This window comes from Megalobrama amblycephala, linkage group LG17 (genome assembly GCF_018812025.1).
Source record: "Megalobrama amblycephala isolate DHTTF-2021 linkage group LG17, ASM1881202v1, whole genome shotgun sequence".
In the NCBI taxonomy this organism is placed as follows: domain Eukaryota; kingdom Metazoa; phylum Chordata; class Actinopteri; order Cypriniformes; family Xenocyprididae; genus Megalobrama; species Megalobrama amblycephala.
In genome coordinates this window covers 21,985,219-21,999,923 of record NC_063060.1, presented here as the reverse complement: position 1 = coordinate 21,999,923, position 14,705 = coordinate 21,985,219, and the positions used below count along the sequence as shown (strand labels likewise).

Sequence of the window (14,705 nt, the reverse complement as noted above, 5' to 3'; positions counted from 1 at the left end):
ATTAGTGGTCAGTCACAAATTTTTAGAGGGCTCTTGGCATAAAGAGGGGTGGGGCCGAGAGCTATGGAAGTCTGCTAATGGCTGCGATGGATGTGGGACAGAAGCTCGCTGTTGTCCGACTGGGTCTTTATGTTGTGGTTTTATTTTAGTTAATGCAGCAATTATCCATGAGGGGCTGCTGCTTTACTTTCGTTTCGTTGTTTGTTTATTTTATTATTAAAGTTATGTTTACCTTTCGCCAGTTCCATCCTCCTCCTTCCCTTATCAACAAACCTTGTTACATGTGCAGTGGCCTTTGTACCCTGTTTGCTGCATTTCATAATTCAGGATAATGCCCAGTGAATGGGAGCGGGCTGTACGAGTTCTAGTGCATCAGCATTGTCATGTCCTTATCTATTTCCCTTGAATTAATGGAGCATTTAGCGCTCTCGTTCATCTCAAAGCTCAAAGAAAGTATGTAAACTCTGCTCATATACAGTTCTGTTGTTGGTGCAACTGACTAATCTCTTTGGAGCTGCAGGAAAATATGCTATGACAGCACTGACTGGCTGATAGCACCACAAGGACACATACAGTGGTCAGAGGTGTGGCATACTAGCCTGTGCACATGCTCAGGATATGTATGAGCTGTTAACTCTCAGCAGGGTCCAAACCCATGAAAACAACATTTTTGTTACTTGAAACAAAATAAACATTAAACTAAGTTTTATATTTTATTTAATCTAGTTTGCTACATTTCCCACTATAATACATAAATATATATATACAGTACAGTCCAAAAGTTTGGAACCACTAAGATTTTTAATGTTTTTAAAAGGCTTCGTCTGCTCACCAAGGCTACATTTATTTAATTAAAAATACAGTAAAAACAGTAATATTGTGAAATATTATTACAATTTAAAATAACTGTTTTCTATTTGAATATATTTGACAAAGTAATTTACTCCTGTGATGGCAAAGCTGAATTTTCAGCATCATTACTCCAGTCTTCAGTGTCACATGATCCTTCAGAAATCATTCTATTATGCTGATCTGCTGCTCAAGAAACATTTAATGTGTACAATTGTACAAAATATTTGTGTACAATATTTTTTTTTTCAGGATTATTTGATCAATAGAAAGTTCAAAAGAACAGTGTTTATCTGAAATCTAATCTTTTGTAACATTATGAATGTCTTTACTGCCACTTTTGATTGATTTAATGCATCCTTGCTGAATAAAAGTATTCATTTCTTTAATTTCTTTTCAAAAAAATAAAAATAAAAATTCTTACTGACCCCAAACTTTTGAACGGTAGTGTATAATGCTACAGAAGCTTTGTATTTCAGATAAATGCTGTTCTTTTGAACTTTCTATTCATCAAGGAATCCTGAAAAAAAAGTACACAACTGTTTTCAACATTGAAAATAATCATAAATGTTTATTGAGCAGCAAATCAGCATATTAGAATGATTTCTGAAGGATCATGTGACACTGAAGACTGGAGTAACGATGCTGAAAATTCAGCTTTGTATCACAGGAATAAATTACTTTGTCAAATATATTTAAATAGTACACAGTTATTTTAAATTGTAATAATATTTCACAATATTACTGTTTTTTACTGTATTTTTAATTAAATAAATGTAGCCTTGTTGAGCAGACGAATCCTTTTAAAAACATTAAAAATCTTAGTGGTTCCAAACTTTTGGACTGTACTGTATATATATATATATGTATATATATATATACAGTACAGCTGTATATTATATATATATATATATAAAATATAATATACAGCTCTAGCAGGTTGTTTGAACACTTTTGAATGCCTTTGAATTAAGATTTCATGAAATATATTTGTATTTAAAATGTATCTCTACCCTTGTACTTATTTTTTCAGACACGTTTATAACGAAAATCACAGCAACAGATGCAGATGAAGAAGGAACTCTGCATACAAAAATTTCCTACAGCATTGTTCAAGAGAGTCACGCTGGCATGTTCTACATTAATCGAGAGACTGGTCAGATATTCGTCATGCAAAACACGCTAGACAGAGAGGTATACAGTCACTAACATGAATTTAAATTAGTATTGTTTGCGCAATTTGTATTTAATTTAGCTTGAACCACTTAACATACAGACTCATTAAAACATATTGTGTAGTTAATTACAGCCTTAGGTGTCAAATTTATTCTTGAAGAAATGTTAGATTAAAGATTGATAAATTCCCATTGACTGACATTCCGAAAACTGATTTCTTCTACTTTTCTGGGCCATTTTACTACAGACTGTTGAACTGTTGAAATGAATTCTAATTGTATTGCTGATATTTTCCCTCCACATGAGACTGAAGTTTGTTCTTCTCTCATCACAGAAAAAAGACACATACACATTGACCATTAAAGCAACCGATATGAATGGAGCTGCAAACGGATTTACAGGGACTGGGACAGCTGTCATCACAATACTTGACGTCAATGACAATATTCCTACTTTGGAGGAAAACTTTGTAAGGTTTCTTTTTTGAGTATCAACCACATCTCAGCTACTGCAACATACACCAAATGACTTAAAATGACATATCTTTAGTTCATGATGTGATGTTGGGGATAGATTTATGCAGATGGGAACATGTAAAACGAATGTATTATATTTTATATTGCATATTTATATTACACATCACAAGCATTAAAAGGACAGGGTATTTAACTGAAATGAAATGTTTAAAATTATGTTTTCATCTACTCACCCTACCGTTCTTTCTTTTTCGGAGCACAAAAGGATTAATTTTTTTAAATATCCTGCTTATGCTCTTCCATATAATGGTAAAGAATAGCAGCCAGCATCAAGAGTGGTCCCATGCGACAAGTGTCATATATTCCAAGTGTTCTGGGGATATACGATAGGGTTTGGTTAAAAAAAAAAAAAAAAAAATATGTGTGTGTGTATATATATATATATATATGTATTATTTAACAAAAATCCTGACATTGACCGTTGGTCTTCAACTTGTGTGCTTTTTCTGGGTGAGACGGAGTAAACTGTGGTGCTAATAGAGTTACACGAACGAGCATGTCTTGCAGCTGAGCACATAAGACCAATGGCCAAGTTCAGGATTTTCGTGAAATAATACAGTAATTTCCGGTTTGTTTTTGTTGTTCGTATACCCCCAGAACACTTGGAATATGCAACATGTGGAGCATCGGACCATTCTGTGATGCTTTTCATCTTTTTTAAAAAAGCTCAATGCTCGTCGCTATTCACTGCCATTATATGAAAGAGCATGAGTGGAACATTTTTGAAAAATTCTGCTTTTGTGGTCTGAAAAAGAAAGAACGGCATACTGCATTAGAAAAACACAAGGGGGAGTTAACAATGACTTAATTTGCATTTTAGGGTGAACTAACCCTAATTATTAATGTATGTGTAATCATGTTGTTTGGTTTATAGTTTGAGTGCTCGGTGGAGGAAAACACAAAAAATGTGGAAGTGGTAAGAATTAAAGTGACTGATGCTGATCTCATCTATACTGAAAACTGGCTGGCTGTCTTCACTATTGTGTCAGGAAACGAAGCTGGTTATTTCTCCATAACCACAGACAACAAGACCAATGAAGGCATCCTGATTCTCCACAAGGTAAGCTGATAAAACAGTATTTTTTTCTGTTTTGCCTTTACAAACAGTGCTTTGTTCTTCCTTGCACACTAGCTATTCCAATATAGTTTTTAACTGTAATAACACTTTTGCCACTTTGCAAAACCTGCATTACATTCTGATTGTTTAAAAACACAAAGTTGGCATGAAACATAGGCCCTGTCCCAAATGGCGCACTTCATATGTACTTATGGGGCATACACCAGGCGCAATGCAGCACCAGGCGCAACACAAGTGTTTTTTGCTAGTTTCAGCCTGACCCAGTTATCCTTTTTATGCCTTGCGCCACATTGTTTAAATAGCAAATGCATTTGTGCCCATTTGTACACCCATGGGCATGCTGGTCTGAAAATTAGGTGTGTGTTCATTAGGGTTGTAACGATATACCGGTATGACGATATATCACGGTATGAACACCTACGATTATCATATCGTGTACATTTGCTTACTTACGGTATGTGCGGCGCTCTTATTGTTTTTTAAGTGTTTGCCGTCTCGTTATCAGAGGACATGAACACAAACATATCCACGGTTGCTCTGAGATAGCGCTTAATGAGCATTTCATCATTTTATTTGAGAAAAACCATTGTCAAATACACTGAAACTCAAAGCTCTTCACTACATCCCGTCAAAATAAAAGACCGGTTTTTAACTTGAAGAAATTGACAAATTTATTATGATTGTTAAATAGAATGTACTTCTCAAAATAATTATAAAAAAGTTAATTTCATTTCCATAATTTTTGATAATATTTGTATTAAAAAAATAAAAGCCAGAAGAATTAAGTCAAAGCAGAATTTCTGAATTTTAAGTATTAATAAAAGTTGTTCAATTTCTAATCCATAATAATTTATTAAATGTATTTGATTGTTTTTGATTATTGAAATCTGAATAGAGAAAACAAACATTTTAATTAATTTATTGGTCATTTTAATTGATGATATAAATAAAATTGATTGTTTAATACCGTATACCGTGATACCGTGATATTTACTCAGACGGTTATCATACCGTGGAAATCTCATACCGTTACAACCCTAGTGTTCATGGTGCATTGCTATTTTGAGGCAACTGAAATGGACTGTGCCAATGACCAACTGAAACCTGGTCTAAAGTCAATGACGCAATAGTTTTTTTGTTATTTAAAGAGAGCGTTTGTAATATGCGCCATAAAGACAAAAAGCTTTGGTGCAATCCAGCTTGTCCCGTAGACGGTCTGCTCGTGCGCTTTAACCTCGTGCACGAGCAGATCCGTTTCCTTACTAGAGAAGCGTTCAGTTTTTCCAGTTGCAAAATTGTCATTTTAGGTTTCAGAAGAGTGCTCACGAGCTCCCCCTTTGAGGTCGATATGCGCCCTCGATGTGCACTTTTGCCGAGCCCGCACTGAAGCAAGCTCTGAAGCAGACTTCGTCTCGACAGTCAAAGTGGCATTACATCAAGAAAGTGTTTAGAAACCAAAAATGAACATACTTAAATGACTGATGCCCTGTTGTTTTGATCCCTGCTTTGATATTATCAGTAATATGATTTTTTTGCAATATTGGCTTTTCCAATTTTTGAGAGAAAAACAAGGCAAATAATAACTTAATGAAACAAAGCTGCCAATGCAACTTGTTTTTCTTATTATGTAAAAGAGATACATCAGCACATGACGGCCTGCACACGCGCAGATCAATGCTTCTTCATCTCTGGCCCGTCCACTGGTGCTTGTTAGTGAAGGGAAAGAGACTACAACAGTATCACTTGAAATAAAAATAGATCTAGATGCCTGCTAAGTTGTCCAAATGTTGTGAAGTTGTTAGTTGTTGAAGAATGGCATCTCTGCATTTCATTTCAGTTCAGTGCAAATTTGCTGCCTGAGTTTTGCAATTTTGTTATAACTCCTGTTATGTTGAAATTGTAACAATCTACACTGCATAATGAATCTAATATTTGGGACACAACCCTTTAAACAGAGTGTTCAAGCCAGAGGGTCAAAAACAGGGTAGAAAGTAGCCATTTATTTTTTAAATTTATCACTAATTATGATGTAAAGGTCTTACCAACATTATAAGTGAAACTCATGGAACAGGAATAAATGTGTAGCAGTTTGTTCAGCATACTTCAAATGTTCAGCAAGACGTATCCTACAATCTTGCATCCCCCATTTCCTGTTTTTCACCCATTGTTCACCTTTAAAGGAACTGGACTTTGAAGAGCTGAAGGAAGTAAGGCTTCAAGTGTCTGTCTCTAACAAGGCAGAATATCACTCATCAGTAGTCATAACAGAGAGCAAGACGTACACCGTCCGAGTCAGGGTGATCAACCAGCCCGAGGGCCCTCGCTTCAGACCTGCAGTCAAAGTCATCACCATATCTGAAGAAAGCACCACTATTGATTTGAGAAAAGTCATAACCAATTACGCAGCAATAGACAGTGACACACTATTAATTGCTAATAACGTGAGGTGAGAATACAAACATTTTGTGAAAAAGAACATCCCTTTACAACATACTCTTGTGGTTTTATTCAGATGATGTAATAAAAGTACTCATTTCATCCATTTTAGGTATGCAAAAGGAAAAGATGTTGACAACTGGCTGATTATAGATGAGAGGACAGCTGATATAAGACTCAATAAAATTCCAGATTATGAGTCCAAGTTTCTGATCAATAACACATATTATGCCCACATAATCTGCATCACCAATGGTAAGTCAGCCTTTGTGATACATATGTAAAACAGTTAGCATTGGCAAAGGTTATTATTAAAAGCACTTATTAAAAAACATTAAATGGAGTTTCAATGTATAGTTCAATGTGTTGCAAGCATTTAAACTGCATTTAAGTTCATGGGAGGAATATATCACTTCCGTTACAGAAATTCCAGCTAAAACTGCTACAGGTACCATTGCCATTCAAGTGAAGGACTTTAATGACCACTGTCCTGTGCTGATCCATCAGTCTCAAAGACTGTGCTATGAAGAGCATGTGGTTTATGTCACAGCTGTGGACAAAGATCATTTCCCCAATGGAGCACCCTTTGTTTTCAATGTGGACGACGAAAGAACAAAGGAGTCATGGCGTGTCGAACATCTCAACGGTAATGAAAAACTTGTTGTCTTGTGTGTAAATTTTAAAGGGTTAGTTCACCCAAAAATGAAGCTTCTGTCATGAAGTACTCACCCCCATGTCGTTCCAAAACTGTAAGACCTTCGTTCGTCTTTGGAACACATATTAAGATATTTTTGATGAAATCCAAGAGGTTTTTTATCTCCCATAGAAAGCAATGAAATATACCACATTCAAGGTCTAGAGAAGTACTAAAGACATCATTAAAATAGTCAACGTGACTACTGTAGTTCAACCTTAATGTTATAAAGTGACAAGAATACTTTTTGTCTACAAAAACAAAACAAAAATAATGACTTTATTCAACAATTTCTTCTCTTCCCTGTCATTCTCCTATGCTGTTTACATTGTAGACACAGTGCAGAGCTTCAGGTTTCACGTCAAAACGCTGACTCATTATTGGCCAGCTCCCGCGTCAGCATCACATGAATGCGTCTTGCTGCTCACGTGTATAGTGTTGACCAATAACATGGAACATGGAAGCGCTGCACTTTGTCTACAATGTAAACCAGTGGTCTCCAACATGGTTCTCACGTGGAGCCTGTGAGTTTCCCGCTAAGCTCATACTATAAACAGCCCTAACTTGCCATTAGCGATCTACTGTAAATGGGGGCTCCAGACTTTGACTAAATGGTATCATTTTGTGACTTTTTTCCGTGCCGGCGCGACTAAACTTTCCCACTGGTGCTACTACAAATTTATCATTTGCGTTGCGTAGGCTATGAGAAACATCAAATGGCAAATGCTCCAAAAGCAGCATAAAGATTTTTTGAACTGCGCAGCACACACCATTTATCAGCTGGACCCAATAAACAGTGAGCGCACCTCACTGAAGATACAGAGAAAGACTGAGAAATGAGATACAGCACTTTAAACTACCTTCATGAGAATAATGCTGTAGATACAGATGCATGAAGGAAGTGTTACATAAGTGTTGCATTTAGATTTTCCATTGAAATGGAAACCATCAATAAGTAACTGATTGTAACTCTGGGGTAAAGGAACAGGGAGAGAGGATCCAAATGCAGATTAAGGCCTGGTTTCACAGACATGGTTTAGACTAAGCCAGGTTTAGGCATTTAAGTAGCTTTTATAAACATACCCTAGAAAAAAAAACATTACTGGTGTGCATCTTGAGACAAAACAATGGCACTATCATATTTTAAGATATGTCAGTGCAAGTTGCTTTCAGTTAAAACAGCTACAATATGCATTTTAGTTTGGGATTATCTTAAGCCTTATCTGTGAAACCGGGGGAAATGTCTATTTACTAATAACATCAACAAAAGAACACAAGAACCAAGGAACGGAGAAACACAGGAAACAGAACTGAGCATGCAGATGAAACATCCATGTAAGGACAAGACCTGACAATGAACACTAGAAACACAAGGGCTTGAATACACAAGGACTAATAGACTAAGGACTAATGAGGGGAAACAGGAATAAAACACACAAACTAAAATTTTACAAAAACAAAAGGACAATGAACTTGTTAGACTAGTGAATAAATAACTGGATGCAGTCTAGTGCATCACCAGCCTGAGGTTATTTTCAAGGACATTTCTTTACAAGCACAAGAATGCAATTAAAAAATAAAAAAGTTCTGAAAAACAACTTATTGCATTGCCCACATCCCGTCAGAATAGGCTTAAGAATGTGAAGTAAAAGAAGCACTGCAATTACTAAAACATTTTAGTAACTAATTTTAGTACTGAATTTTTGCATTAAAAAAGGTTGCATTAATCATGTATGAATCTTGTTTATGTCTTCATGTTTAACATCATATTTTCAGACACTACAGCAATATTCAGATCTCAAAAAACACTATGGCCTGGTGTGTACCATATGTTTGTGGATGTGAGTGACCAGCAGGGAAAGATCTGTGCTGGTCAGATGCTTCAGATAGAAGTCTGCACATGTGACGCATCAAAAGTTTGCCTGCCAGAAAAAACAGTTTCGAGATTTGGAGTATCTGGTGTTTTTCTAATGTTGTTGGGACTGCTGCTCCTTCTATGTGAGTAGCAACATTTAATCTCTCTCTTGCTTTAAGGATGTGCTGTTTGTCAACATAGAAATGCTTGCATCATAATTTAAAAGTAAAATGTGTGTTTTCCTAGAAAAACTTTTCTTTTACTGCTTTCACACGGACAGTTTAGTTCGAAACAGAACATGGTTCACTTGAAAAATTGGTCATGTGAAAGCTGTCATGCCTACTTGGGAGTCCACCACAGTACAGAACCCGAGACTACCTGTAGTAGGCAGTCTAAGTTCAGTTGCACTGGAACGGTTTGCACCCTAAAACCGTGGTCACGCTAGACTTTGAGCATGCAAAATTTCTTCGGACACTACAACTGGTGTAAAATGACATTTTTATAAAGATGAATTAAACGTATAACAATTAGTAATACATTTAAAGGGTTAGTTCACCCAAAAATGAAGTATACTCACCCTCATGTCATTCCACACCTGTATGACATTCGTTCATCTTCGGAACACAAATTATGATATTTTTGATGAAATCTGAGGATATCTGATCCACACATAGGCAGCAATGTCATTGCACCTTTTGACATCCAGAAAGGTAGTTGAAAACATGGTTAAAATAGTCAACGTGACAACAGTGGTTCAACCTTAATGTTTTTGTGCTCAAAAACAAAACAAAAATAATGACTTGTTTGAACCGTTGTCATACGTAGTGAATTCAGTACAGGCTTCCATGTTTATGTCTGAACTCCAACTCAGTAATCGGTTGTTAAGTCTGACGTCACGCGGCAGCGCTTCCGGGTCCAAATGCTCTATCTCATACCACAAGAAAAACAACAAACGGTGCACACAGTGTGGTGTAATATTACAAAAACATTATAATTATAACCTTTATCTCCATACCAAATTATCTCCATACCAAATTCATATTAAACATACCATGTTTAATATGAATAAATAGCGCTCATAAACGGCCGCCGATGGCATTTGCAAGTGAAACGAGTTGAGGCTAGTGATGTCGTTCTTGAACCATTCGTTCATTTTGAACGAATCTTTAATGTGACTCGGGAAGAACGAGTCGTCTCGGGGGGTGATTCGTTCAGTCGCGCATGCGCAATATTCTATAGGTTCTGTACTGCAAGTAGTAGTTCACCTGTGTCAGTCAATGCAGTCTGAGCCGGAATCACGTGACAAACCCATACACTAAACCAATGCAATCTGAGCCGGAAAGAGAATTGATTAGTTCTTTTCATGAGTCTTTCGGGTTTTGAGTCGTTCCTTAATCACGTGACAGACCCGTACGCTAAACCAATGCAGTCTGAGCCGGAAAGAGAATTGAGTAGCTCTTTTCATGAGTCTTTCGGGTTTTGAGTCGTTCCTTAATCAAGTGACAGACCCATACGCTAAACCAATGCAGTCAATACAGTCAATACAGTCAGGCTGTGTGACCCAAGCACATTATATTTCTAAGTAAATAACTGTAACTCTCCATTTTGTTTGGGTTACAACTGTTAAAGCTGAAGTTATCATAACCTTAATGTTTTAAACTAACATTAATTCAAAATTCAAAATTCAAAATGTTATTTGCTTTTAATTTATGTCATTATGTCCTTTTTGAGCAATCTTCTTATACATATATTAGACCAATATGTCAAGTCTGGTCTGAAATGACTCGAAAAAAGATTCGTTCATTTTGCTGAACGAGACTCAAAAGTCTGAGTCGGTAAAATGATCCGAACTTCCCATCACTAGTTGAGGCTTGGACCCAGAAACGGTGTTCCTTACGTCACGACTTAACAAGCGGATATGCCAAAGCTGAACACGTGAGCAGCACGACGCATGCATGTCATGCTGACACAGGATCCGGCCAATAATTAGCCGGCATTCGGACGTAAACAAGGAAGCCTGTACTGAGTTTACAACATATGACAATGCAGTGTTACTGGTAAAGGTTACACCTAATTGTAAGTGAAATTCATTCTCCATGTTTCTAAATTATTATATTATCAATTATTATATTTTTTGGTTACACTTTATTTCAGTGTTCTACTTTAGGCATTCTAGTAGACTGTTCAGGTTAGTAGAATAAGTTGACATGTAATTGCTTATAGTCAGTATGTCTGTTGGGGACCATCCAAATAATGTGTTAGCAGATAGTGTTAGCTAATACTCCAATGAGAGTTAGTTGACATGTAGTTGCAAAGTTACTTACAGTTTGTAGAATGTCTAAAGGCAGGAACACACCAAGCCGGCGATGAAAGCAGACTGCGGGGTTGGCTCGCGTCGACAGTGTCTGGGTCCAAAGTTGCCCTGATACACCAAACCAACGCTTGACACCAGACGGCCAAGTAGCACATCTGTTCTGCACCTGCGTAAGATGAAATGCCTTTCCGTACCAGCAGGTGGCAGTAGCTGAATAGCCAATCAGAATGATCAGATGGCCCAACGGGCCGACGAGCTCCGACACTGATTCAACATTTTGAATCGGCCGAAAAAAAGCTGACGAGGACCAACTTCAGCCGACGGTGCAGAACACACTGAGGAAACTTAGTCGGCCGACGAACAAAAACTGGCCAACTGTCGGCTTGGTGTGGTCCTGCCTTAAAGTGGACCATCAAACTAAAGTGTTACTTTTTTTCATTTTCTTTTTTTCCAGCCCTACATCACTGTCAATCTAAAGGATACTCTATCCAAAACTATTCACTTGAGCTCTTTAGCAATAAGCACTTCAATTAACAACTAATGCATATGAGTAAATATAAGTGTTACATATAAGAATTATGTGCGGTTGTGGATATGTTTAAAGACGATTACAGCTGATGTGCTGAATGAACACTGATAACTGAGTTGTCTGTGTTTGCAGTGGTGCCTCTTCTGCTGCTGTTCTGTCTTTGTGGTGGTGCAGGAGCTGCAGCAGGTTTCAAGTCCATCCCATTTGATGCTAAAGAGAATCTTATAGCATATAACACTGAAGGACAGGGAGAGGACAAGGTATGTAACACTACAGCACAAGGCAGAATTTTACTGTTACACATGCCAGTCATGGTGCAATCGAGACACACAAGAAAAGGCATTTCTGTCATGTTAATGAGAGTTTTTGTCTCAACCAGCCGTGACAGTAACAAGTTCTCATAGACGTCATGTTATGGGTGGGTCAGTGGTACGGGTGGGACATGTCCCCACCACTTTTTGCCAGGGTCGATATTGTCCCCACCACTTTTTGAAACATCTCGTGGCACGGATGTACCTAATACAAACAAACCATCTCCAGTTAACCAGCAGAGTTTTAATTTAGTTTGCTTGTTAAATAAGAGGCGATCTGATGTTGGAATATGTTGTTTTTGAAATCATGCTGAGTGTTCATTGCCGCTGTTATCAATGGCAGAAGGCAACTGTGTTTTCTTGTGGCTCGTGCATAATCTTTACACAGACGATCACCTCAGTCTATCCCTTAATGCCATTGCAGAGATTCTTTATTCATTCCAGTGAAATCACTAAACAAAATGCAAAAATGCTCTAATCATGTCCCACCCACTTTTTGAAAACAAAGTTATGCCACTGTGTACATTTATCACCAAACACAAAAAACACAGACTGATTGTGGCAATTCAGAATCAGATATTATATGACTTCACATCTTCTGGAGGCCTTGGGTTCTTTTTCACTTCTTTTAGGATTGCCCGTTGTGTTCTTAGAGTGATTTCTGCAGGATGTCTTTTCCTAGGGAGAGTAGCAACAGTCCAGAATTTTCTGTATTTGAAGGTTATCTTATCATGACAGGATATCTTATAATTGATCAATGAATATCTAGGTCTTTAGCAATGCTTTTGTGGCCTTTTATAGCTTTGTGGGTGCCTGTGCAACCCACACTTTCAATCTCATCTCCTGAATGAAACTTCAGGAGATGTCCCAACCTTCAGAGATACTTAACCCTGAAATGCATGACTGTTTCACCAATCATTCTTACATATTCGGGTCTTTATCGACCCAGATCTATATCTAACACGGAAGGATCTCTACCTGTCGCAATAATATAAAACTCCTCTGATATTAGAGTAACAATTACAGAAGAATAAAATAAAGCTTATTTTGTTACCTTTTGGAGCTTTAAAGGGCTCCATTTGAGCAGATGTTTTATGCTATCATCACTGTCCATGTCAGAGCTCACTTCCCAGTACATTCAGCAAATAATGGGCTAGTTTTATGTTTGAGGTCACGAATATGAGCCCATTCGCGATCTCAAGCGTATTCTCAAAACTATATAATTTTCAACATCTTCAAAATCAATATTTCGAACGCTAACAGCTTTACCAGATCCATCCAGTAACAGTTACAGTCATATTTGATTGTGTTCAGTACTTGTTCTGCAGTAAATTGCTGAGCCATTTCATGTTTATCTTATTTCGTTTTCTGTCTGAATGAGTCGTCTCTTCAGCATTGTGTATCAGACATTGCCACCTTGTGGAATAAAGGTGAATTGCACTTATTCCATCATCTAAGATTCAATTATTGTTGTGCAGAAAAAAAAAAAATATGTACACACATACACACCTCGGGTTGTTAGCGACCCTATACAATTTTTACAAAAAATGAATACAAAAATAGGCATTCTTTTATAATTTTATGATTTTTTTCTTGTTATATTCTTTATAATGAATTGATTGAGGAATACCAAGAAGGTTGATGTCTAACTTTAAAAACTGAACGAGAAGGAGGGTAGCGAATGACGTCCCGGGTCACTAAAGACCCGAGGTATGCATTTAAGGGTTAACTGTGATCGTGGAGGGCAACACTAATCAATCACCAGTCATAACCAATCAGACAATAAAAATGGCTTCCAACAACAAAATTTTGCGAGAGGTCCCGGGTTCAAATCCCGGACGAGCCCCCCAATATGTTACGTCCCCCTTTTGTCTAGGGGTGGTGGGAGAGTAACATATAGAAATAAAAAGTAATAAAGATGTGTCCCTTCAAAAACACAGGGCAAAGATGAGAGAGAGTTGGTTCAGTCTGCACTCCCAGAACTCACACGAACACAAAAATAACTCTTCAAAAGGTTTATTTAACATAAAGTCTCTTATAACAATCAAGGATAAGGCAAAAATAATAAGGATAACTAACAAGACGCTTCTAGCTTCGGGAGGGGGTTAAAGCCAAAATAACAAACAAAAGGAGTAAGCTAACTGGAGTAAGGGAGTCTAAATAACCTATCAAAACAAAACATCAAAATAAACAACAAATCTCTTACCTGACTACCTCACTAACCAAAAACAGGGGAAAACAGGGGTTATTAAAAAAACAAAAAGGGCACTCACCTCCCTACTGCGTCTGCAACATTGAAAATGGGGCAATTACACACTGCCACAACAGCAGATACAACAGATGTCTCTTCAGGGAGCTTTCACACCAGCAAATACAACAGGTTTCTCTTAAAGAAGCTTTCACAACAGCCAAGACAACAAAAGTTCTGAGAGGGAAGACAGGCCACACTCTCTCTGGGGAACAGCCAGCTCCCTCGGTGTAAATGCAAGCTCCTCTCCATGCTCTAACGAGGAACAGGTGGCGTCAATTGGGCTCCTGCAAGAGGACAGGGAGGAACAGAGGAAATAGGGAAAAAACTACACTTCCCAGCAGGCTGTTGAGCATCAGAGAGACAGTGTCACATACACATTCACAGAATAACAAAACAATAAACAATATACGTCCTGGGACGTAACAGTAGGTAAAGTACCTAGTAACTTGAGTTTTGAATGGCTTTAATTATGAAATTTGGTGGATATGTACAGCGCATGTATATAAAGCTGTCTACCAAATTTTGTGATAATCTGACAAAGTTAGCACTATAAAAAGTTAATTCACAGTTTTGCTCTCTTTGAAGGATAAAAAAAAAAAATCCTACGAGTACTTAGTTGCCCCCAAATCAAATGGTCATTTCCATTACATTTTCAGCCATTTTGAATTTGCAATAA

General features: G+C 37.3%; 1 protein-coding gene across 1 annotated transcript in view; it reads left to right on the top strand.

The window, feature by feature from the left end:
• Positions 1-14,705, top strand: part of dsg2l (desmoglein 2 like) — a 39,122-nt gene that overhangs the window by 16,768 nt on the left and 7,649 nt on the right. Inside the window, exons 5-12 of the mRNA XM_048163064.1 lie at positions 1,883-2,043; positions 2,360-2,494; positions 3,436-3,621; positions 5,820-6,085; positions 6,188-6,330; positions 6,500-6,721; positions 8,546-8,767; positions 11,600-11,727. Coding sequence (XP_048019021.1) covers positions 1,883-2,043; positions 2,360-2,494; positions 3,436-3,621; positions 5,820-6,085; positions 6,188-6,330; positions 6,500-6,721; positions 8,546-8,767; positions 11,600-11,727 — 1,463 coding nt within the window. The remainder of the gene's footprint in view (positions 1-1,882; positions 2,044-2,359; positions 2,495-3,435; positions 3,622-5,819; positions 6,086-6,187; positions 6,331-6,499; positions 6,722-8,545; positions 8,768-11,599; positions 11,728-14,705) is intronic.